Here is a 26563-nt window from a genome sequence, read left to right as displayed (position 1 = left end):
TTTAACTTAAACTTTAGCATTTGGAGATATCGCAGACTTGATGTCCTTGAGTCTCAAATGTAAAGGATATGCACTCCCAGAGAAGCTTTCCCTGCTGATTCAAAGGAAATCAACTTGAGCCCCACGAGGACTTTTGACGTAGGAAGTAATCGCTGTTTGTTTGCTCTGTGATCACAAAGAATTTGAGCAAAGCCTTTTCAGAGCCGTAACAATAGCTATTCTTTTAAATACTCCCTGCATTTCCTATTCTCTGTTAAGTACTTGGCATATGATTTTTAGAAAAAACCTTCTAAAACAGTATGAGTTTACCTACGTGGCAGAAAAGAAAATACAGCTGTAGAGAGGTTAGCTTAATAATTTAGCCACTCAGATAGTAAGCTTTGGAGGGGGTTTTAGTCCATGATACCCGGCCTCTAGAAATCCCTGCTTTTTTGTTATGTTAAACCTGCGCATTATAATCCTAATCTAATTTATTGGTGCCTGATCCATGTCTCTAGATGTCTTCTGAAATGCTGTAAAGTGCTTATTTTTTAAGTTTTTTAAGAATAAGACTCATTAGGGGCGCCTGGGTGGCTCAGGGGGTTGAGCCTCTGCCTTCGGCTCGGGTCGTGATCTCGGGGTCCTGGGATCGAGCGCCCCCGTCGGGTTCTCTGCTCGGCAGGGAGCCTGCTTCCCCCCACTTTCTCCGCCTGCCTCTCTGCCTGCTTGTGATCTCTCTGTCTGTCAAATAAGTGAATAAAATCTTAAAAAAAAAAAAAAGAATAAGACTCATTAAACAATTTTAAAGAAAGGAAACATTAAAAAAAAGTTAAGTTCTAACTTGAGGGATGGCAAGATGTAAGAGCAGGAATGGAGTCTCATTCTGACTCTTGCTATAAAATACCTTACCCCTTGGATGGCAGTTTCTTCCCCTGGAAATGAAAAGAGGTGAATTAAATCTTATACCTCTCTCCTAACTCTAAGATTCTTTTTTTCCAGGTGAGGAAATGTGACATTTCTGTCACTGATGTGAACCAAGAGAAGGGCTTGTTCTACTAGAGTGATTGTCAAAACGGGACACATTCTTAAATGTGACCGGTCAGGGGGAGAAACACTTCTGGAGACCACACTACAAATATTGTTTTGAATTTAGAGTCATAGCCAACCGTTTTCTCTGCAGGATGTGTAGAGGTGAGTGCACATTTCTAAGTTTCTGATGTTTTGCTGTAAGGTTCTGATTTAAAAGTTCATTTCCTTACACACCAGGAGCAGTGTTTGTAGGTCAAGCTCGCAAACTGTGAAATCCTTGAACTCTCCAGGAAATATCCTGGGCATATGATTTAACGTTTGGCTGACTAGGTCTTGAATGGGGGCATTGGAAAATATGGAACCTCCAAGCACTGGTGCAGGGACCTCGTTTTCTATCTGGCGTGAAGAGCATCATTAAGAATCTCAATGGTTTTTGCCAGTCATCTTACTTCTTGGTCATCAGTACATCCTTTCAGTGCTTCTGCTCAAAACTGAATCTGGAGTGTATCTGCCTCCCCTGCTCCCACGCTCAGGAGAGTGAACATTCTGGATGAAAAGACCCACCGGCTGCAGATCAGGGACACAGCAGACAACGGGTCTCCAGTTTCAGCGGGGTCCTCGGAAGTTCCTGTCAGTGCCTGTACTTGTTAAGAGTTGTCGAGGTCCCTCAAAGACTCCCCACACTCACCAAAGTCCTTCTGACCCCCGTTAGTGCCCTCTTCTTGTGTCACAGCGGATGACCTTTGCTGTCCCTACACTGGAGACATTTAGATTCCAGATAATTCCTCCATCAGCCACCAGTGGGGTACCCACATGCTTCCGTCCATTCATACCCACACAGTTTCCAGCAGTCTGTCTTCTGGTCTCAGAGGACAGGGTTGCTCCTTTCTCCAGTCCATGTGTGCTAAGAGCCTGACCTATGTCACTCCCTGCTGGCCACTCAAAATTCTGTGTCATCTTATTCCTAAGTCATGGCCCCACCTGCCTGCCTCACCAGCCTTTCCCTCCCCAGGTTCCCAGAAAACAAAACTGGCCATTTCCCTCTTCAGCCACCATCAAGGCTCTCACTTCTTTGAGATTTCAAATGTTCAAGGGAGTGGGCTCAACTCCTAACTTTGCTTTCTTACCTCATATAACTATCTGGCTTTTGTCCCCACCATTCCTTAACTTCTCCCATGACCATCACCAAAAATCCCTCAGGGCCAAGATGCAGCTGACCTTTTCTGGTCCCTGCCTTCCTGGGTCTGTGTGTTGTGCTTGACTAAGTTGACCACTCACTCTTTTTAAAAACATTCTCGGTGTTTCCTTGGTTTCTCCAATGCTATGTCCTTTTGGTTTTCTCCATTTGGACCTAGCGGAGCTTCTCCTATATGGGCTTCTCTCCCTCCTTCATCACTTAAAGCTTCACTGAAGGTAGCATTGGGTGCCAACAAAGAGTGAGAGTTTCTGAATTAGATTGTCTCTTATTATTTATGCTTCCCTAGATTCTTAACCCCTCTGTAAGCCAGGCTCTTCTTCTTTTACAATGAAATTAATAATGTTTTGCATTGTTATGAGGATTAAATCAGATAATGCACGTAAAGTACTTAATACGGATTTTTCATTTCAAAGAGAAAATTTAATTGTTATGAGCTAACTTAATTACACAAAGAAGCATTCCAAAATAAAGTATTAAGCTTTCCAGTTTGCAATAGCAGCTCATTGAGAGTCTGTCATGCTTTAGATTTGTCCAAGTGTAAATGTCCTAAGAACTATTTGAAAAATGAAAGGTGTTTTTTCTGAATTTGCCATGATAAGCCTATTCAAACTTTTACTTATAGGGGAACATTTAGCAGGATTCCAGAGCATCTGAGACTGTTTTAAAATACCTGGATATCTAGTTTTGGTGACTACCTAAAGCACCCCCCCCCACTTCTTTTTTGGTATATAAAACTGTTACAACTAAAAAGAAGATTCAAAATCACAAAAACATCTCAAAAGCATTTGAATTTGTGGGATCACTCATACAATTTTTGTTTAACTTGTCTTTATAATTAGAGCAAGCTGTTATTACATTTTTGAAAAAATAGGTAAGTTCAACCTTTCTTTCTGATAAGTTAATACAATTACCAGAGATTTATTGGCTCTTATATACAAATGTGGTTGGTTTCAAACTTATATGTGGAGTCCATCATAAATTAGAACAAATCACCACTAAAATGCTCATAAAAATTGAGATACATGAGTAATAGAAAATCTTAGTTTTGACTTGATGCTTCTTCTATTTCTTAGTTGACTATTTTAGAAAATTAAAAAAAACAAAAACTATATCAAGATTTCTGATGCATACTTTTTCCCCTAAATCTCAACTTAACTATTTTTAATCAGCAGTTTATAGGCTGTCCTGAAGGTGTATTAACCTTTTAGAATGTTAAGATATTGTTCAGTGAATTTTTTTATTCACTAAATAGTGAGTATTTTGGTTCTCCAGATTCTTTGATGTTGGACTAGGCAAAGCAGTCCATGTTTTAGCTGCTTTGCACATTTTGGCCTCACTAGGGTGGCCAGTTATCTTGATTTACCAAGCACTGTCCTGGTTCTAACACTGAAAATCCCTTGTCCTGAGCAATTTCTTAGTCCCAGGCAAACCAGAACAGCTAGGCTCAGCCAAATCCTCCATGTGGCCCGAACAAAATTTTCTCCTTGTTTAAAACAAAACAAAACAAAACAAAACAAAAACAAAACCCAATAAACAACCAAATGAAACTAAACAAAACAACCCCCCCCCATACTTTCAACTCATGTGTCCCCAGTTAGAAACTCCAGACCGCAACTGCATGTTGCGAGGAGCTCCGCCAGGTTTATCTAGGGGTCTTGCTTCATGTTCTTTTTCTTACAACCTGAAGCTGAATGTTAAAAGTAAACATTCTCAGTCAAAGTGGATCCACCTGGGTCTACACGGATTCTGTGTCTGTATCAAGAGCACTTTCATCTTTCCCATCCACTCAGTGCTCAGAAGCTGAACTTGTGATGAAAGACTCCAAGCATCCTTGCATCTGGTAATCTAAGAACACGGTCACATGAGGAGATCCAGCTCTTGATTTTTTTGTGGGAAGATTATTCACATTTTAGTTTTGATTCACTTCCTGCTCATGAACCAGGGAAAGGCGCATCTTTGACTCCCCCTGGAGGAGACGGAAAATGGCGTCAGTTTCTAGGACGTCCCACGTCAGGGAGACACAGTGAAAGCTGGCAGCAAGGGGCAGGGCCATTTAGTGACCTCCCCCAGCCATCTCGGCTTCGTGGTGCAATTCAAGGTAGATGAATGGTTCACTCTGGGCTCCAGGCCAACTTAGCGGCCCTGGGGAAAATCATTCTCACACCCACACTTGATGCACACACACCCCCAACGACTCTTTCCTGCCTCGCAGCCCGCCAGATGAGATCCTTATATTCGAGAAAGCAGCAGGTTCTTTCATTGCCAGTCTCTGGGCTACTGGAATCAAAGAGCAAAATGGATGTTTTCCTCTGAGAACTGGCACTGAACAGAAGGAAGGAAACGACTTCTCCAATTCAAGCATGTTTTAATCTCTGGAGAAGTGGGGACTGGGGAGGGGCAGAATTGGCCCCAGAATCAGTGGGAAAGTCATCAATTTTGTCTCTTATCCCAGCAACTTAGATTCTTCCTGAACCGTGCCGCCCACTCCTTTTTCTTTTTTCAAAGAGTTTGGATAATGAACAATCACTTTCTAAATTCTCAAGTTCAAAAATCTCTCGGTGGAGGAAGAACAGGGAGGTTTTGAGTAAATCTCCAAAGGCTGGAGGAATCCTTTATAAACACTCTCAGAAATTTCAAGGTTCACACACACCTCAGGAATATCCTGCCTTAACCTAAGCCTAAAGATCTGGCGCCAAAACAAGTAAACAATTCTTTACTTCTTCTCTTTGGTACTTTCAATACTTTAAAAGGTCAACACGTATTTCTTATTTCTTTTTAAGAACTATCTATCGTTCAAAGATAGAGTGAGCAGTAAATACTATTGTGGTCCCCTTTCAAAAACGACCACCCAGTCTGACCTGAACCTAATCGGGAGGACACAATTGGACAAATCCAGATGGGGGTCATTCTGTAAGTCAACTGGCATGGACTTATTAACAAAATGTCAATGTCCTAAAAAAACTTAAAAACAAACAAACAAACAAACAAAAAACTGGTGGTGATGGTGGGCTGTTCTGGAATGGAGGAGATTTAAGAGATAGGACAAATGAAACAATCCGATTCTGGGACCACAGAATTCCTCACTCATCTCTATTGGCTCGTAAGGAGATTGTAGCTCAGTACCCATTAGGAAGTAGAAATAAAGTCTAGGTTCAATGGACACACTGTTTCCAGTGCTATAAAGGGATCTTTCAAATATAAAGAGCTCTGGAAACTTTGCACCTCTATTTTGATTATGGTCATGATACTGTGATTATGAAGAATTCCTTCATTCTTAAGAATCCTATGCCAAAAGATTTAGAGGCAGAATGTCTTGATGTCTCCAGCTTATTATTTTTTTAATCGGTAAAGACAGATGGAGAGAGAGAGAAGGCAAATGTTAAACAAGCAAACAAAATCTAGCCTAAATATTGATTTGGAGCTCACATTGGAAAACTTCCCTATTGCATATTGTTCAAGGCCACGCAAGTCCGCAATTTCACCATTTGTCTGCCCAGCCTCCACATGTTCTAAAGATCTGCCTTTAGTCCGGCTTCCGTTCGAGTTCCATTCAGGCTAGCAGGAAGAGCGTTGCTCTCTGAAAAGGTGTGTCAGAGCAGAAGAATTTCTTACAGATGTCCCTTACAGAAAGATTCCAAATTCGTTTCTCTCAATTAATTTTTCAATCAGTTTCTACACCCATCTCATTATATTTTTAATTTAATTTGCAAATAAAATGGCATTTGCGTTTTCTTGAGTAACTTTGTCCCTTCAATTACCTCTCATTTCCATTTCTAGAATCTCAATTATGTTATGATAGGACGTGCCACAATAATTGCATTGTAAAAAGTCATGAACCATGATAATAGGGAGGCTATTCATAAAGATATTCCCTCACTGTCTATTCACACTAAGGGCCCGATTCATAAATTTGAAAGAAAAATGCCATGATTATGCGAACTAGTGGAGAATCTTTGTTTTAATAGGTCAAATAGCCCAGGGTACTGGGCCTGTTCATGTGTGGGAGTTTTTGAATGTGGTTTTTAAAGCAAGCCTTTGGGGCCCCCCTATTTAAAAAAATGTCAAAAGTAGTTTGATACAAATTCACCTTTGTTTAAAGAAAGGATCCTCAGTCCACAAATCTGAACATTCTATTCTTTTCTTGGGGTCATTGTTTTTGAGCACCTGATAGTAGCTCATGGATCTGTAAAGACTGATTTTTAGCAGCTCTTTGGCAAGATGGATGACTTCAAAGTTTTGCCCCAATGCTCTGATACCTTTAAGAGACTCACCTCTCTGTTACAGTCTTTTGCCACGTGTATTTGAAGGACCAATATTCTTTTCTTAAAAACCATTCTATAATTCAATCAACTTCCACTGGAACTTCAGTGCTGGGCACTGTGCTGGGCAATGTAAGGGAGAGATCGGGGCTTCTAAGGAGAATGTGACCAGCAGGGAATAGAAGATACATGTACACTTTATTCTTACCTTACCTATCGTATAATATGTTGCATATGGGAATTGTAAACAAAGCGTTGTCCTGGCTTCCTTATGCGTTGTTCTGATGTAATTAAAGCCTTCTTCCTCATGACTCAAATGCTTTGCACCCTTCACCAGGAGTAGTGCAGTGTACGTTCTATTGCGGTAAGTAGGGTTACCAGCCTAGAGTGTGAGTTTTTTGAGCTAATTCCATGACATTTAATTGAATACTTTAGCACCTATCGAATTTTATGGTATATGGTAGAGCCTTGAAAATTATTGTTGCATAAAAGGAATGGATGGATGGCTAAATGATGATCATGGAGAAAGCCTGCATATCTATAAGTTCTCCCAGGATCAGATTGATACAAGCTTCTGGTTTTGGAGCTTTGGTTCCAATATGTTACTGATATTGCTTTGTGACCCAGGGATAAAATCGCAATGGTAAGGACAATAAAAAGGAATTCAATGGTCTCATCTAGATTTTTTTTTTATTGCTACTTTTCTTCATTTGCAACAAATTGAATCCTAGAACAAGTCTTCAACTCTACCACTACGATTTTAGAAATTAGCTTCTAGACCTCCACTCTGTACTTGCTCAATTTCTGGCCCAGTTTGATAGTTTCCTTATCAATTCCCTGTAGGATAAATCTTATCCCAGGCCAACAATTCAATTTTGGGACCACAGAATTTCTCACCAATCTCTACTGGTTTGTAAGGAGATTGTAGCTCAGTATCCATTAGGAAGTAGAAATAAAGTCTACATTCAATGACACACTGTTTCCAGTGCTATAAAGAAAGCTTTGAAATGTTTTTCAAATATTGAGAGCTTTAGGTGCATTTGATCACATGGATACAAGAGGAAAGGGTTAACTCACTTTCAAATTAGTTGGATTAAAAATAATATTGTTACAGGGGGTAATGTGTAATATAGAGATGACCTAAATTAACTATCAAGAGGGCAAAGCTATTAAATGACTTCTAAATCCTGGTATTCAAAACAATGAATGGATGGCAAAGAAAATAAGAAAAATAGACTTTTTCTTACTTGAGAAGATGTGAAGGAAATAGCAGCAAGTATGTAAATACCACCAGTGGCTTCTGCTTCTTTGGGGTCTAGACATTTAGATGGTTTGAGTGGCAATTAAATGGAGGTTACTTTACATACCTTACTTCTAATCCTCACAAAACTAGACATTAGGCTCTATTTCCCCCAGTTTGGCTACTGAGTCTCAGAAAGGTTGAATAACTTGGCCTAGGGAAACACACCTGGAAACGAAACCCAGATATAGCTCACTCCATGAGTAAAATATCTACATGAACTTACGAAATTAATAAAATGAATATCTGACAGTGACCTAATTAAGGCATTTAGTGGTAACAAGCTTGACAGATGGTAGTGTTGCTTCCACATTAAACCAGGTCTGACCTCAGCATTTCCAGCCTCTGGATGGTCTTCCGCATGAGAGGAGGTCCGCATTCTCTCCACCTTTCCCCAACAAGTCTTGACTTAATGAAAATCTCAAGATCGGATCTATGTCCCTGAGTGGACTTAAGTTCTGTTTGTTTGCTTATTTGTTTTTTACCTCTTTCAGTGACACTGGATGTTTCAGCTTTCCTCTAAGTGTTAGGAGGATGTTTTAACCCTGTTATAAGAATTACAGATGTAAGGGGCAGATATTATTTTGGAAGTCCTTCCTATTACACATGAAATTCTTGAGGCTGTGTCTTCTGTAATATTAGCTGCAGAGACACCTGTGTATAATTATTCTGTGTATAATTCTTCATTGAAGATATATTTACTGAGTACTTTCCATCTGTCAAGCATTGTGCTAGCTATAGGATAGGCTACATAATTTGCAGGTACCAGTTCAAAATAAAAAAAAAAAGTGGGGTCCCTTGTTCAAAAACGGAGAATTTTGAGATGACTAGAGCAGAGCATTAAGTCAGGTATGAAGCTCTTCTAACCCTTCCATGCACCTGCATAGATCAGGCATCTGTAAAGTTGACCTTGCCTAGGTACCTTGGCTAGGGAATAGAGGTGAGTAGAAACTGCTCTTGTCCTCATGGAACTCATGGTCTACTAGGAGAGACATATTAAAAACAAATAATTACAGCAAATATTTTGATTATTTGGTAATAATAGAAACATAAGAGCAATAATTATTACATACTCAGTCCTCCAAAGGAAAAAAAAAAAAACAGTAAGATTCTCTGAGATAGTTTATCAAAAGAAATGGGACTTAGGCCAGGGCTCTGGAAAAGATTTACAGAAGTGATGTTTAAAAGACGGGGAGAAATAAACAAGGGATGTAGGGAAGAAGGAGCCCCTTAGGTCGATCGAATAATTCATCAGTACATGCTCAGGTGCTAGGGGGAGGGGCTGAGCCTATCCTGGAACTGGATGAAGGACCCTGTATATGGGGGACAAAGGGAAAGGGTGATGGGAGTTAAGACCACAGAAGTAGACAGCGCTCAAAAACTAGGAAGTATGTAGCCTTGTTGGCCTGACGAAGGATTTGGGTCTTTATCTTGGGGACAGTGGGGATCCACCGAAGGGCTGTAACCAAGGGGCAGGCAGCGGGGGCTCTGAGTAACAGAAAGACTGGACAGAGGGCAGAGGAGATGAGAGGTAACCATTTAGGGGCTGTTGTGGCAGCGAAGGCCATAGCAAGTGGGGGCTGAACCTGGGATTGTGGCTGAGGTGATGGGGAGATGTGATTGGCTTTAGAGGTGAACAGTTTGGGCAAGCACCTGAAGAGGGGAGGGGAAAGCAGACAGCTGCTGGGGCCATGAGTATGCTACTGGCAGCTGTGTAAAATCAGGGGCCCAGGGGCACCTGGGTGGGTCAGACATTCATCATCTGCTTTTGGCTCAGATCATGATTCCCGGATCCTGGGATCAAGCCTGGCATTGGGCTCCCTGCTCTGTCCGGAAGCTTGTTTTTCCTTCTCCCACTCCCCCTGCTTCTGATCCCCCTCTCGCTGTGTTTCTTTCTGTCAAATAAATAAATAAAATCTTAAAAAAATAAAATCAGGGGTCCAAATGACATTTTGCTTGGCCTTACTCCTCCTAGAAACGATTCAGAAAAATGGGATAAATACATACTTGGAGCATGAGAGGGGATGAAAAACTTCCCTCTTCTACTAATCCATCTCACTTTGAGGGAGAGAAAAATCAGTGATTTTGTTTAGTCCCCTGCATAGAGAGAGCAGTGGGTGGTCCAAGTTAGAGGTTCCAAGCCTCGTCTAAGTCTCCAGACGCGGGTGTGCTCTGCAGTGTCGGATTAGTCCAGCAGGGAAGCCAATGGCTGGCACCGCTGAAGTGCAGCATTTTCGCTGTATTCTCCTTTACCTAAGGGACAGCCAGTGTCTTTGCAACTGTTAGCTTCCCTCAAAAAGGGGCTCTGACCATTTCGGGAAGATCTGTAGAGATAGGAAGGCTCAAAAGCAGGTCTTTCTTGCAGAAGTTTTTTAGTTAAAACTTGCTGCCAAAACCCAAAACAGAGCAATACAACCAGTTTCTTTGATATCATTAATTAAAAAAATCATAATGGAGCCCTCTCAGTCTTTGGCGTTGAGGAACAAGAGGGTAAGAACCAACTCTGAGCAAAATCACAGCAGGAGTCCCTCTCCCTTCTCTTTCAAGGAGCCTGCCCTCCTCCCCACTGTGCTGCTGGTTTCCATTTCTTTGCAGATGCTCCTTTCCCAGGGACTGACAAAGCATCATCCTACCACATTATGCTCCCCAGAGTAACTTTGGCAAGCCCATGACTGTTACATTAGGAAAAAATGTATATTTGAATTGTGGCATTTCAAGGCCCCATGCCAATGCACAGTTCTCGCTCCAGTTTGCCAAATCCTTGCAAAGCTGGCCCTACCAGAGGTCACTGGTATCAGGCGCTAGTTGTGTGCCTGTCATGTACTAGGTACGGAGCATAATTACTTAGCAAATCCTATTAAATGGAAGCCCGCCATTATTCATTTATTAGTGGTATTGGTGATTTGGTGAACTACAACCACAATGAAATCCCATTTGAATTTCACAATCTCTTTCCCCACTGACCTATCAGAATGGCTCACGAGCTCCGCTAACAAGTCCTTGTGTGACACTTCAGTGTGATACATTATTTCCTTTTCTTTGGCTTCACTCTTGCAGAGAAATGACCAGAAATTAGATACCAAGATGAAAAACAGGAGAGGGCGGACCAAGTATGGCTTTTTTGATCTTCAAACAATTGATGTCTGGTAATACTACAAGAGCAGGTGACACAGACCTTCATGGATATTTTCTTTTCTTGCACGTATACATCATTCAGTTATCTTAATCAGCGTGAATACTTTGGGGTTTATGAAAAAACAAAACACCAGAATGCCTATTGGTATGGTGATGTCTTGGTGATGTCCAGACAAGTGATTACACATTTTATAAACTGATTTCCCCTCCCTGAGACAACCCGTCTTAGTCAATTTTACTCCACTGTTCCTAAAATCATCATCCTAAAAATTCCAATGAATCGAACTGCGGAAGGGTGCATATCTCATTTGCATATGTTTGTATGGTCAGAGGACTTCCCACAAGCTAAAGGAAAGCGGTGCTCTTTGACTGGTTTCCTGGGGCCATCAGGGTTAGGATCCCGCCTACCGAGGGCTGGGGCTGCAGTTCCGGCAGAGACTCGGTAGATGGCAGTGTGTCACACAGATTCCTGAGCTCCGGCTACTCGTCCCAGGGGCGGATGACTGGAAAGAGATTGAGTCTCTGGACGTGAACGTGGTTTTTTTTTTTTTTTTTCCCCAGCCCAGTGAGAGGAAGAGGTGGTTCTCCTGGGAAATGATTTCTCTGCATAAACTTGGTTTTGCTGAATCAGTAAACTGTAGTAACATGAACTGCTCTGACCCTCAAGAATGTTAAGCTTCTTTAATTTAAGTCTGCAAAAAGCCTGAACTTCAAAACTCTTCTTCAATGCATGGCATAATCTTCCAGTTATATGATGTGCTGACCTTCCCAGGCTTCATATTTTATTAATCCCTAAAACAAGATCACTCTGGGCAAAGTACAGATAAGCCCCCTGGACACTTTGTGTAAGTATGTGCTGAGTATACCAAGACTGTGGTTTGACTCTTCAGTGTCATGAGTAGACTAATTGGAGCATTAGTGTCTACTTGCAAAACATCACATTTAATTAGGTGACTGTGTTTTCTTTGGTTATTTTAAAACATTTTTTTGCATATTTTCTGCCAAATTTCACTAGTCCTAAAAGATACTTAAGATAATTAAAGTTTTTATCACAGAAGAAATAGACATCTAGCTTTGCTGAAGATTTGAGAACTCTGAGTACTTTGTTAATAAGCAAAGAAATCATTTTTAATACGATGCTCATTAGTAAACACCAGCAAAGGAGACCTTCGTTGACACCCATAGCAGATATTTTTTAAAAGGGCATTTCCCTAGGATAGGAGCTTAGAGAAGAAATGAGAAACATTAATCATGTACTGTACTTAATTTAAGTAGACACACACCCATGCTCACACTTACCCAACCGTCCCTTCTGTCTGGCTTCCCTCCAACCTCTGTTTTGCTGTGTGTGTGGCCTGCCTGGCCTTTCCCACCCGGACAAACATGCTACATCACATTTATTTTTCCAGATCTCTTTGTCCATTTAGATTTCAGACCTCCACAGTCTCCTGGAACTCCTGGCTTTGGCTTTCTTTGGCCTGACTCACTCTGCCGGCAACGAGGGCCCCGCTGGGCTGAACGAAAGGCTCGGTCTTCTCAGAGTTGCCTTCAGTGCACCGAAGGCCTTTGGATTCCAGAATTTTGTTGGTGATTGCAGGGGTCTCTTTCCTCAGTGGCTTCAACGCAACTTCTTTTGGGGATTGCTTTTCTCCTTCCTCTGAACGCCGGTGTTTCTCCTCTCCCCATACTGCATGGACTTCACGGACAATCCCAACCACTCCGCTGCCCCGCTAGTTGCCATTTACATGTGTGTATAAATCCCTTCTGCCCCCATCACATCTATAGAGACATGTGGCTGTCTCCCTGCTACCCGTAGTAGGGGCATGGATGGAGGACTTAGTACATTGTTTGTGGTAGGAATCCATGAATTAATCAATACATTCATTGGAAACTATCAGTCCATTATATGTGCTAGACGATATCTGTGGATAGTTATCAATAATTAGATTTATTTCAGGATGGAAGAAAGGCTTGGTTAGAAAAATAAATCTATATGAATCATTTCCATTTCATTCACAGAGGAGAGATGACTTGACATTGTTTTCAAAGGCCTTCGATACTATTTTAAAAAGTGAGCATTGAATGGTATGAAGGTCCGGAGAAGAGGAGGTCCCAAAACATACCGAGATAGTCTGTCCTTTGTCATTTATATGTAGATGTCTGCGTGACCCACATTCCATTACACGCCAGGGAGTGACTTGTCTACTTCTCAACACTATTTACCTTGTCATTTGTTTGTCCTACCTCCTTAATTGTGCTGTGACATAAAAATTGTCAGCTGCGTCAGTCCTGTTTATTGGATTCCCTTAGTATTTAGCCGAGTATCTCTAGATAGTAGATAACCAATATTTGTGTGTGAGGCACAAGGTGTTGCTGGCTCTTCGAGAGCGGGACAGGTATCTTGCTTAGTTTATCTGGATTTACCTCATGACAACGGGCAGCGGACTGCTAAGACCCTGCCCTGTGTTTAGATGATAGCTAAATGAAAGATTTGACGGCACCGTGCACCTTGTGTTGTGTTCACGGGGCTGTGCTGACTTTGCTAAACAGTCATTATCATTTCTCGGTCTGCAATGATACTATGCTAAGTAACTCATAAACAAACTAACTAAAAAATGAATGCCCAGGCATTCAAGTATTAACAAAGACATTTAGAAATATAGATGATCCAATGAGTCACATCCTTCTCTTCAGTTAGGTGCTAAACTATCAATGATATGCAAAATATGGCAGAGAATGTAGGTGGGATCCAGGGTTTTTGATCCCTAGATGAAGTCTAATGAGTCACTATGACTATCAAAATAGCATGGATTCATAGTTCAGAAGCTAAAAAAAAAAAAAAAAAAAAATTAAGTTAGCTTCTGTTTTAATCAGACTTCAAATGTATTGGATTGTGTGCCTAAAATATAAAAGTCACAAAACACGGATTTGACCAGGGTAGAAGTTGATTTCTGTCTCATGTGAAAGATGACTGGAGGGGAGGGTAGGCCACCAGAGAGACATAGTAACACACTGAGGCCTCACAACTTGATAGAGTCTTAAACTCATCACCTGAGAGCATAAGATGGTAACAGCACCTATTTCATTTAGAGCTACAAGAATTTAACGCTAGAAAACAGATGAAGGACTTAGAAAACACCTGGCAGAGAGTAAGTACTCAGTAGGTGTGATTTTTTAAAGGTGAGGGAACCACAAATGAGTCAAGTGACTAGCATTGCAGTGCCGCATGAAGGAAGAACGCAGGGTACTATGAGAGGATATAATAGGGGTTTCCAACCGAGTCGAGAGGAGACAGTCCCCGACACCCCAGCTGAGTGTCTGAATGATGGGTGAAGAAGCGTCAGCAGGGTGGTTAGTTGGGGCTGCTTTTAGTCAGAGAGAGCCAACTTTTCTGAAGAGTGAAGGAGCACAGGGAAGAAATGGAAGAATCGACTCAGGTCATAATCTCAGGGCTGTGGGATTGAGGTGAGGTTGGGGGGTGGGCAGAGGCCAGGAGGACATGGTAGGGGCCTCGCTGCGTCTCTGAAGCGTGATGGGCAGCTACCGAGGAGGATAAACTGGTGGGGGAGGGCGTCGCCAGGCCTGGATCTCTGCCTTGTTCCCTGAGCCAGACTGGTCGTCCGTGATCTCTGCGAGGCTGAGGAGGCTCATGCCGGACTGCGGGCAGCTCGCCTTGATCTACGTCCATTCCCAAAGTGGGGGTGAAGCACAACACATTTTGAGAGATTCACAGGCTGCATTTGATTAATACAGTGACTGTCAGCTAATTAGGTGGAAAGGAAATTTATTTTGACTCAGACTTCCTCACCTACACAAAAATATTTTGACAGTCCAAATCTGGAGGAGGAAATATATGAATGATCTGAAAACACTTACATTTGGCTCTGGAAACCACAACAGAGAAACAGCTCAAGGGGCAAGGTCACACATGTGTCCCTGCTCCTGTACACTCACCACTCACTCAAACTCATGTTGTCTCCCTCTGGCCTTTGCCCCGCATCTGGGACCTGCAAGCTGAATGAAGGGTGGGCCCCCTCGGGGTGGCGAAGCATTACCCCTTTATTTGAGGGTGGGTGGCCCAAGGTCATTGACACGTAGAGACTCAAGTTAGAGCTTGTTATTTTTACAGATAATGTGCTGTAGGTAAAGACCTCTATTGCCAGTTCTTACACAGATAGGAACAAAGATTGTAAATAAAACACTTGCACATTCCATTTTTTTTCTCAATGTTTTTGACAAAAAAAAAAAAAACAACCCAACAACAGTTCAAAGAGACAGACAAAAAATAAGAGATCCATTAATAGGATCAGAGTAGGGGTGACCTATCAAATATGGAACAATGGAGTCTAGCCATCTTTGTGTTTTTTTGTTTTTTGTTTTTTTTATATTCTGTTCTTTAAAATTAGTGTCGAAGTGGGACATTCTGCATACAGGTCTCCCCCTGCTTTATGAAGGTCCAAGTTACAACACTTTGCTGTTATATCAAGACCTACAGGGGCGTCTGGGTGGCTCAGTGGGTTAAGGCCTCTGCCTTTGGCTGGGGCCCTGATCCCCTGTTCCTGGGATCGAGCCCCGCATCTAGCTCTCCACTCAGCGGGGAGCCTGCTTCCTCCTCTCTCTCTGCCTGACTCTCTGCCTACTTGTGATCTCTGTCTGTCAAATAAATAAATAAAATCTTTAAAAAAAAAGAATTGTATATCAAGACCTACATTAGTACCTGTCCTCACTAACAGAAAGATATCGGAAGAGGATTTTCACTTTTACTAAAAAAAAAAAAAAAAGGTGAGACGTGAAGATCGCGTTCAGCATTTGCTTTGTGGCACCCTGAGCAGCGAGGGCGCCCCCTGTCCCGCCCCCTGCTTTTTTCCTGGAACCAAGGGACATTCAGTGTCTCATCATCCAGCCTCCCGAACTTTGGCAGGTGTCTGTGAGCACCTGTGCTTTATCTTGATTTATTTTTTGCCTCCATTAGTTAGCAGGTGTCCGACGGTATCAGAAACGCCTGAGAGGTTATTTTTTGAGTCTGGGAACACTCAAAAAATTTTTCATCTAAATTAACGGGAATTGCTTCTTCACTTTACACCGTTTTCATGGGAACGTTCTATTTCTCGATAGTGGGGGCAACTTGGAGTCTAAAGTGCCAAACATACTTTCTCCGTGGAGTTTGCCAGGTCTGCAAAATAGGATCCTTTGGAAGGGGAGAGTGTGGGAACTCTATTAGCCAATTTTGGTGGCATGAATAATTCAGAGAGGTGCCCTCCACCTTCTGCCATTTAGACAGATGGGTCCACCTTGATGGAACCAGATAGCCGAGAGCAGGGTAGGTCGAGGTTTGGTGACAAGAGGAGGCTGCAAACCAGCCCCAGCTCCACACCGGCGAGTGGGAGCTCACTGTGAAAAGCTGCCCCACGGTAGCTGCTCCCTTTGGAAAAAATACAAACTGTGTTTTGAGCAAACACATCATCTCAACATCGCCTTGCAGAGTTCTTAGATTCTTGATAGGGCTGACTGTGCCTGGCTCCCTGCCCCCCACCTACCCTCCCCTTACCAGCGGCATCATCTTATCTAACTAGCATGTGTGAAAGCCGATTTCTTTTTTAATCAGGGGACTATGGAAACAAACTGATATTGTGATTTAATCTTAACTCGTGGAAGCACTAATGATAATTAAAAATGACTCTAAACCTTAAGAAAAATTCACGCATATTTTTGATATGTTGTCACGAGAGTACTAAGATATTACAGATAACTGGCTCCAAGTATTTTCAGCCCTTGAAAATGAAAAATGACATTTCTCGCTAAATTCAGCATTACCATAGTAATGAGGAACCCGGGAATTAAAGTATTTCCGGGGAAGAATTATTTCTCCGGGCAGATACAAGGCTCAGCAACAGAAACGAGTCCATGGATGTTCAAACCACAGTCAGAATCGGCTGGAAAATGCGAAATCAGTGAACAATGGTGCTTTTTGTGATAAACATTTGTGGAGGGCCTGGTAGATGTTAGTAACAGAGAAGAACCTGAGTTGGTATCATTACTGCAGTTCAATAATTTAAATAGAAAAAAAACGAAAAGATCTTCATGATGATGGGGCAGGAAAGAAGAAAAAAGTTTCATATTTAGCCACATCATATGAGAGAGTTCTGGGACGGCAGAAGACACACAAAAAAGATGGTTGGGTTCATTGTTGGGGGCTTTGGTTGCCAAGGAACTAAGATTCGGAGCTGCCATGTGGAGTTAGAAATTTGTTGGAGAGCAGTGGACTTCCCTTGTCCAATTAAATATCCGTGGGAAGCCCAGTGTCCTTTTATGGAGTTTCACCAAAACAACCTATCGCGATAGAACCGGCATAAGGACACGTGAGAGTGGAGTTTTATTTGTCGGTTGGGAATTGTAGAGGTTTTCAAAGACACAAACTCATGCATGCCACTCTCCTGACTAGTTGTATTTTGTTGTTATTTTGGGAAATTGTTAGTGTTTAGGAGACGATACTGTTTATGTTAACATATAATAGTCTTGTTATTTTAAGTGTGTCAAATAAATCTCTAGAAATGTGCTCAGTTTTCATTTGTAATAGTGTAAATATGGAGAAGTACAATTCTCATAAACAAAACTGGGGGGGTTTCAGTTATGTTTAAGAGTGGAAAGGGGCTTGAGATTAAAATTTTTTTTTTTTTGTAATTTAAGAGCCCTTGCTGTAGATATTTATCTCATGGAAATGGAAACAGTAACCAGATAAAAGTAGAGGGAAAACTCTTCAGTTGGCTTTACAACGAGAGCAGGACCCCTGAGCAATGGGAGGTTATTCACACTGTGTGTGTCTCAGCTGGAGGGTTTCTTGCTTTCTCTCAGCAACAGGAATTCACTGACTGTCCAATTCCCGTTTTTTTCAATGATCATGCCACCGTTCTCATTCATTATGACATTTATTGCTCCTTCTACATTTTTAAAAAAGATTTTATTTATTTATTTGACAGAGAAAATCACAGTGAGACAGGGAACATGAGCAGGGAAGTGAGTGAGGGAGAAGTAGGCTTCTCCTGCAGGGAGCCCAATGCAGGGCTCGATCCCAGGACCCTGGGATCATGACCTGAGCCAAAGACAGATGCTTAATGACTGAGCCACTCATGGGCCCCTGCTCCTTCTACTTTTCGTATAAACACTATCTAATTTATCGTTTAAACCGGGATGATTTTGAAAGTAAAGGGGGATGTTATTAATAATCATGGCAGGACAACAGGCTTACCTGACTGCTATCTTTCTCATCCTGTTCAGTAACTGTCCCCCAAGAGTAGAATTACTGATTCCAAGGATACGAAAACTGTTCTAGACCCTGCTCACGCAAAACTCCTTCAGAGATAATACCAATGATGACATTACAAAGACCTGAGGAGATTTCAGCAGTGCATTTCTGTATTGGATCTCCAAAACATCCTGTTTTTTTAAAGTTGAATTCTGAAATTAGAGAATCTCATTCAGATGGCCGTAGGTTTGCTAGTTTAACTCAAAGAGGATAACTGTTCGAAGTTTCTGTGTATGACTTTATGCCATCCTCTTGCTCCAGGAAGAGTAGGGTTGCTTCAATTTACTTGGTTGGATGGAGATAATCCAATCTTCGAGGCAGAGACAGTGACCCTCCTTGTGGGCGGAGACTGTGTTACAGGACTATATAAGGCCAGACCATCTGCACTGAAAATTACTCCAGACAGAAGGTAAGCCAGGAGAGGCAGAGGTATATGGGCTTTTGATCTTCAGGACTGCTGGAATTTTCCAAATTAGTGTAATAGTGTAAGTGCTCTCTTCTGGCTGGGCTATTTCATTTCCACTGTCCCATTTCTCTCTCTTTGGCTACAACTTATCTTTTAAATGCTTTTATCTCTGGATTTCAGGAGAGAGTCAGTCTTATATTGTGTCAGGGAACTTTTTCCACCTTGTACTCTAGAGATTTTATTTATTTATTTGACAGAGATCACAAGTAGGCAGAGAAGCAGGCGGGGGCAGGGGTGGGGGTGGGTGGGGGAAGCAGGCTCCCTGCTGAGCAGAGAGCCGGAAGCAGGGCTCGATTCCAGGACCCTGAGATCATGACCTGAGCCAAAAGCAGAGGCTTAACCCACTGAGCCACCCAGGCGCCCCTACACCTTCTACTCTAACACTGCCAGTTTTTACACATGAACTTTTTTTTTATATATTACAAATATTTTACATATGAACTTCAGGTGTTTTTATTAACTTTTTTTTGCACACGTATTTTTATGTGTTTTCAACTACGATGTATGTGTTTTAAAATGGTTCCTTATTTTCTAGCATGATTTCTTAAAGATGTTTCTGGGTTTTTACTTCAGTATACTTACCATTACTTTTTTAATTTCTCTGAAATTTTTTAAAAATTCCAGTTAGTTAACATAGTGTAATGCTAGTTTCAGGTGTAGAATTTAGTGATTCAACACTTACAACACCCATTGCTGGGCACAAAAAGTGCCCTCCCTAATCCCCATGGGTGAAATGCCTGTTTAATTTAAGAAATACTACTTCTAATAGATGCATTATAATTAATAGAATCATTTTATTGTTTGTATATAATTAGATTGTGTTTATCACTTGGGTCATGATAACACTGAAAGGACAACTTCCTACAAATGTAGCATTTTTTTCTTCTGTAAGAATTTTTCTTACATATATTCCAGGGTGGATTTGGGAAGACCTTTTAGACTATAAGCACCATATTCAAATATGCCTTAAAAAGTCAGGTTTTGGGGGGTGCCTGGGTGGCTCAGTGGGTTAAAGCCTCTGCCTTCAGCTTGGGTCATGATCCCAGGGTCCTGGGATCTAGAGCCCCGCATCGGGCTCTCTGCTCCATGGAGAGCCTGCTTTCTCCTCTCTCTCTGCCTGCCTCTCTGCCTACTTGTGATCTCTGTCTGTCAAATAAATAAATAAAATCTTTAAAAAAAAAAAAAAAGAAGTCAGGTTTTTGGAAAGGGTATTGGGGGATTTAAGGAAGCATGTTATCTCTTGTCACTCAGGTGGACTCCATCAGACTGAATGCCGTTCAGGAACTGGAAGGCCTCCCAAGACTCCAAGTTCCTTGTGGGGAGATATCCTGTCTATTGTTACGCATATCTGTATCCCCAGAGTCTCGCTGAAGGTGGGATCATGGGAAACTCTTCGTAAGTATTTGTCGGATGGAGATGAGGGAATGTGTGCCAGGATGTTCCAGTGACCTAGGTTTTCTGGGCTAGCCTCAGGAGGGCCCATTCTTTCTCCTCTCTCCCTTTGTGGTGATGTTGACACGGCTTATCTTTCTGTCTCTGATTCTGTTTCCTCAGCCACAACCGAATGTGAATTCTTAGTAAGAAATTCTGTTAGTTATTTATTCAGTATTGGCTCCTTCTCGAGAAGAGTCTTCAGTTCATATCATCTCATGGCCATGACTGTCCTGAAATGGCTGTCTTTGGGGCAGGGGCCCAACTTGTTCCAAATCAGCCAGGCCCAGGATGCCAGAGGTAGTTCACCCAAAGTGTGCAACCTCTGTAGGAAGGCCCAAAAGGCATTTCTAGGAGTAAGCTTTGGGAGGAGAGAGCAGTTGGTGTAGCGGTGTAACCTCTTCCTTGCCAGGAACACCTCTTTTTGGCTTGTGTTCAGACATTATTTTAGAGAAATTGGTGACAATGGTTTTATTTTTATTCACACACACTCAAGCCTTCCTAGTTTTCTAAGAGTGCTTGAAAGCATTTCATCTGAATGATACTTTGTTCTTGAAAGCAATTCTACAATGGACATCTCATTCATTTTGCAGTGGTTTTTGCTAGTTTGACTCACGTGTGGTGGTTTTCTTTGAAAACACACAGGGCTTCTCACTTTTCTGAAATGGCTACAGTCGGATTGGCTTTATTTTTATGGTTGTATTTAGATGTGGAAGTTTTTTTTCTTGGACTGCTGGTGACCTACAAAGGAATACTGATTAGAAGCAGAGCCTTCCCTCCGTGATCCGATGAAAGACCTTGCTGGACTCAGCTCCCAGAGAGAGACGCTGTGGTCAGAGCAGAGAAGACCTCATCTGGTTGTCTCCACACAAGGTAAACTGTTTCACCTGAGAAGACAATGTCCTCTGTCCTATTTCTCTCATTTGTGATCACCTAGATTTTGTATAGTTTTTGATGATTTTTCTCACAGATAGTGCTTTTACTATGATTCTCTAGTGACTTTGTGCCTCTTTGCTGTATAAACTAAAGAAAGATTTATATTATTTAATTTTTTGTATTGGATTTAGGTATACCCTGATTATTGAACAGATTGTGCACAGAAGGTTCCTGATCACTTTCAGAAGCTTATAAAGGGCTGCTTCAGCTCAGTTCACTGTCAAGGAGTGACCTTCACCGGGACCATGGCCCAAAGTCTGCGAGAGGAGGTGACCTGTCCAGTTTGTCTGGAAATTTTCTTCTGTCCCATTTTACTCTCCTGCGGACATGTGTTCTGCTTTCATTGCATGCAAAGATGGATGCTAGAACACAGGGATCTGAAATTGACCTGCCCCATGTGTCGAGGGGTAACTGAGAGCCCCCCTTTGGAGGAATGGCAAATCAGAGCACTATCCCTTCTGATCAGACAGCACAGTGGCCTACTGATGAAAAGTCTGCACGTGAGCAAAGAGTTACTGAGATTCCGGGAGGATATGACCCTGGATGGAAGCACTGCCAACCCCTACCTTGTCCTCTCTGATGACCTAAGGAATGTCTGGTGTGGGAAGATCTGCCACAACCCAGTGGAAGATCCCCAGAGATTCACCTACCTGACCTGTGTCCTGGGCACGCCATACTTCTCCTCTGGCTGCCATTACTGGGAGGTCGAGGTGGGAGACGGGAAGGAATGGACTCTGGGGATCTGCAAGGAATCAGTGGACAGAAAGAGGAAGGGTGGTTTCTCTGCTGAGAATGGCTTCTGGTTGATCAGCCTGAAGGCAGAAATAATCTGTACCAGCTCCATCCCAGAAATCAGAATTCCTGCAAGCCCCAAACTTAGCCACGTAGGCATTTTTTTAGATGTTGAGATGGAAGAACTCAAGTTTTTTGATGCTAGAGATAATGCCCTCATCTATACATATAGTTGTCTCTCATGTTTGGAGCCTTTGCGTCCATTCTTCTGTCCTGAGTTGCCTAGAGAAGGTGACAGGGGTGCCTCCCTGAAAATCTGTTCCTGAGAAACTCAGCACTTCCTAGAAGCTTTCTCGGAGGTGAATGAATCAGACCCTTAACCTGAGAAATGTCAGAATGACCCAGGGAGAGAAAACGCACTATAGTAGAAAGACTTTTAAGAATAGATTTTGTAGACATGGCAACTAACCAATTTTTAGGCTATATTTTATAGACTTTGTAGCTAAAGAACTATGGGATTTTAGGGGATGTTATTAAGTGCTCCAAGCCTCAGTTTTCCTAGTCTTCAAGTGGGGCCACATTTCTCAGTCAAATAGTTGTGATGATTAGACACAGGGTTGTGCCTTTATTTTGTACTAAATACAATGGGAAATTTTAGATTGTAAGTTAAATAAAATATTTTGTGAGTAGAAACAATGTTTTTTTCATTATTTCATGCCTTTTCTTGATATAATTCCTAATAATGACAGCTATCTAGGGGGAAAGAATGAAACAATCAGTGTAAGATATTTTGACATGAAGTTTCAGTGAGAGACAAAAGTACTAGGAAAGAACGACGTTTCTCATTTTTATTTTCTCCCAAACACAGCTGAAAAAGACAGGACTTAGAGATCGCTATAGTGAATGGTGACTCATATTTGTTCTAATGGGAATTTTCTTTTGCCCATTTCAGTCCTTGGCCTTTTGTGGAGCTGTCAAAGGAGTGTGTTGTGTATAGCAGGCAGGAAGGTGCCAAAAAACTCAGAGAATGTCAAGCCGTTAAGATTCCAAACCTTCTGGAATCAGTTATGTAATGAGGGAAATGACTGTTGAGAAGACTGGACCTCCCATCCTTCCATCTACCAGGTGCAGTTGTGCACGCAAAACCCTGCCAGTCTCAGGCCACTGCTGCTGCATTTTGTAGGAATTCTTATCAACGGCATCAACTCATAAATAGATACTCACCAAAAGCTGTTCTCCAGGTTCCTTTTGAATTTATTTTTTAGTGTTAGAATTTTAGGTTTTTTTGCAATTAAATCTCTGAAATGTTTGATGTTTTCCTGTTTAGTTCTGTTTGGGCCTCCTCTCACCTTCCAGCAGAAGCTGGCGCCTCTCCCCCCAACCACATGCGCACAATCTCAGACTGCAATTTCCCATACGGGAGTCTTATATGCTCATCATGGCTCCTTTTCAAACTGTTCAGGTCCTTTAAGAGTGTGGATTTTTTTTTTTTTTTTTTCTAATTTACTGAGTCAGCCAGTTCTGAGGTGACATCTGCTCTGGAAGGGTTGGGTTGGGACATGTTCAGGAATCTGTTTTGGACCTCAGTTCCAGAGAAACACAGAATTGCCATCTCCTGTTTCTTTCCAACTCTCACTGGTGTGGGGGAACAATCTGATTTTTGGTAATCCCCCCCAAATTTTCTTTTGATCCCTATGATTTTATTTCAGAGGCCTCCTCCTTCTGCTCTAACTTGGGGCCTGCGTCTCCCCGACCCACCTTAACAGGTCCTGATAATGTGAAAACAGAAGTTTCCCGAAATACCACTTAGGATGAGCAATACACTGTAATTTTCCTTTTTATTATATTTTATTTGGAAAAAAATGCTGGGCTCACACCCATTTGATTTACATCTCGCCAACAGGTTAAGAACAGCCGCTTGAACATGTGGGGTAGGCGCCAGGTTTCCAGACCCCTTCTTGTGTTTCAGAATGCCAAAGAAAAGGCAGCCCCACTTTCCCTAGGACTGGAGGTGACAGCTTCTGTTATATTTGTATATTTCAGGTTCTCTCAAGGGCTGTTTGCTTCAAGGGACTTTCTGTCCCTTCCTCATGGAGATTTAAGTTCCAAGCTTCGCTTTTTCCCAGCTGAAGGACCCAAATGATTTTTTGGTGCATCAATCACTAGGGGAAAATGCCAGTGGCTGATGATTGGCCTGGTTCCTTTCTCCTGTCTGATCGAATATTGTGGCCCCAGGGGGAAATCTTGATGGGGACTGGGTACGCAAGCTCATTCTGTTGTCATTTGGTATTTACCCTTTGCAAACTATCTCACACTTCCAACTTGTAGCATTTCTGCTGCTACAGACCTAACACACATCCCATTCTGGCCAGCGTGACAGCTTCCTCACTTCCTCGCTCCCCGTTGCCTTCCCAGAGTACACTTTCTGCACAGGCACCCGGATGGTTCTCTTAAACCGTAGTCATATCATTCTTGTCATAAATCCTGCAAAGGCTAAACGGGTCAATTAGAGTAAGTTCTCTGAGCCGCCCTCCCACGTCCCTCCTCTCCCGGCTCACTGGCTTGCCTTCTGTCAGAGACATCGCTCAGAGCCGGCTTCCCGGGGTTCACATCTGACTCCTGTCTCTTTCAGTTATGTGATCTTGGACAAGTTCTCTAACTTCTCTGTGCCTCAGTGTCTTACTCAGTAGAGACAGATTAATGAGAAGTCCAACCTTATGGTAACTACACTTACGTTGGTGAGCATGGTGCAATGTACGGAATTGTTGAATCACCCCGTTGCACACCTGAAACGAATCTAACACCACCGTTTGTCAACAACAATGAAAAAATAAGTTAAAAACACAGAAGCCCAACCTTTAGGATTGTTGTGAGGATTAAAGGTGATCATTCACACTGACTATTTAGCTCTGGGCCTTGCTTATAGAATGTGTTATTATTATTATTATTATTTTTAAGATTTTATTTATTTCAGAGAAAGAGACAGAGAACTCAAACATGAGCAGGGTTGGGGGAAGGGGCAGAGGGAGAGGGAGAAGCAGACTCCCCACTGAGCAGAGCGCCTGATGTGGGACTTGATTCTAGGACCCTGAGATCATGACCTGAGCCGAAGGGCAGAGGCTTAACCAACTGAGCTACCCATGCGCCCTAGAATGTGCTATTTATTGCCAGTTTGTGGCATCATCTATTATTGTTGGTTAAGTGTGTGATTGGCTATTTATTTAACATACTCCTTATCATGTCTGAAACATCTTTGTAATCCTTGTTTTTTTTAATTTATTTTTTTTAAAGATTTTATTTATTTATTTGACAGACAGAGATCACAAGTAGGCAGAGAGGCAGGCAGAGAGAGAGGGGGAAGCAGGCTCCCCACTGAGCAGAAAGCCCGATGCGGGGCTCGATCCCAGGACCCTGAGATCATGACCTGAGCTGAAGGCAGAGGCTTAACCCACTGAGCCACCCAGGTGCCCCTTGTCTTTAATGAATAATGAATAATCCTTGTCTTTAATGAATAGGGGCACCTGAGTAGCTCAGTTGGTTAAGCTGCCGACTCTTGGTGTCAGCTCAGGTCATGATCTCAGCATCCTGGGATCCAGCCTTGTGTTGGGCTTCCCACTCAGTGGGGGGGGGTCTGCTTCTCTCCTTCTCTCTCTGCCCCTCCTGTGTACTCTCTCCCTCTCTCAAACAAATGAATAAATAAATCTTTAAAATAAAATAAAATACTTGATGAATAGGTATAGATGTGTTTAGGAAGAGGTACTACATTTTAACTAGTCTTAGTAATAAAATGATTATTAGCTATTACTTAGGGTTGATAGAAGAGAGCATCATGGTGTGCCCATCCCCCTCACTCATCTATGTAAGTTACTTCCCTCCTTCCTCCCACTCCCCAACTAACTGCTCCTCCATTCCCCACCCCCTGGCAAGTCTTGAAAACTGTAGTGTGGATATGGCTGTATGCAGAAAGATTTTAATGGTCTTGGTGGTAGAGGCGGAGTCAGTTTGGGGAAGGAATTCTGGCTGCCTCAAAAAGCAATAGCAGTATGGGACTACATTAGAATTCTAAATCTGAATTAGCATGAAGGATAATACTGATTATTCACACTCTTCCCACTTTCCCTCCAGCAGTCCTCCACAAATTTCAGCTTCCCAGGCCTCAACCCATCCTGTCCACATCTGGGGTTCCTTAATAAAGTGCCTCCCCGGGGGCCTGGGTGGCTCAGTGAGTTAAGGCCCTGCCTTCAGCTCAGGTCATGATTCCAAGGTCGTGGGATCAAGCCCCGCATCGGGCTCTCTGCTCAGAGGGGAGGCTGCTTCCCCCTCTCTCTCTACCTGCCTCTCTGCCTACTTGTGATCTCTCTCTGTCCAATAAATAAATAAAATCTTAAAAAAAAAAAAAAGTGTCTCCCCACAGAAACTGCTGGCATCCCAACCCCTGCTCTCGTTCACATCTGCCCCTGCCTCTCCCACAATACCTGTACACAATCTTCTCTCCACCATTAAATTCTTAGTCTAAACCCATTAAGTGCCTCTACCAATCTGATTCATTTGATATAACTGACCCCAGCTCCAGGCTAGGTGGGAAGGGAGAACTAGAAAAGCCAAAGCAGAAGGAGGATGAGATCTGGTGGGACTCCCACCGGGGCTAACAGTCTGGGCAACTCTGTCCTCCTGACCTGGCTCAAAGGGAATGTACGAGGGGACAGAGAAAAACCTACTACTCTCTAATCTTTATTTGGGAGGGAGATTAATCCCCCACATCTCCTCGAATATAGTTGCTTTGAGTGGATTTATT

The 26563-nt window shown here is 42.4% G+C and overlaps 1 protein-coding gene across 1 annotated transcript; it reads left to right on the top strand.

Annotated features, from left to right (window-relative positions):
• Positions 1-21281: 21281 nt before the first annotated feature.
• RFPL4B (ret finger protein like 4B) lies at positions 21282-22094 on the top strand (the record flags this gene model as incomplete). The annotated part of the gene is made up of 1 exon (XM_080806882.1): positions 21282-22094. The coding sequence occupies one exon, from the start codon at positions 21282-21284 to the stop codon at positions 22092-22094; it is 813 nt and encodes a 270-aa protein (XP_080663008.1).
• Positions 22095-26563: the final 4469 nt, after the last annotated feature.

The sequence above is a fragment of the Martes martes genome (genome assembly GCF_963455335.1).
Source record: "Martes martes genome assembly, chromosome: 6".
Classification (NCBI taxonomy): domain Eukaryota; kingdom Metazoa; phylum Chordata; class Mammalia; order Carnivora; family Mustelidae; genus Martes; species Martes martes.
This window is presented reverse-complemented; position numbering and strand designations above follow the sequence as displayed.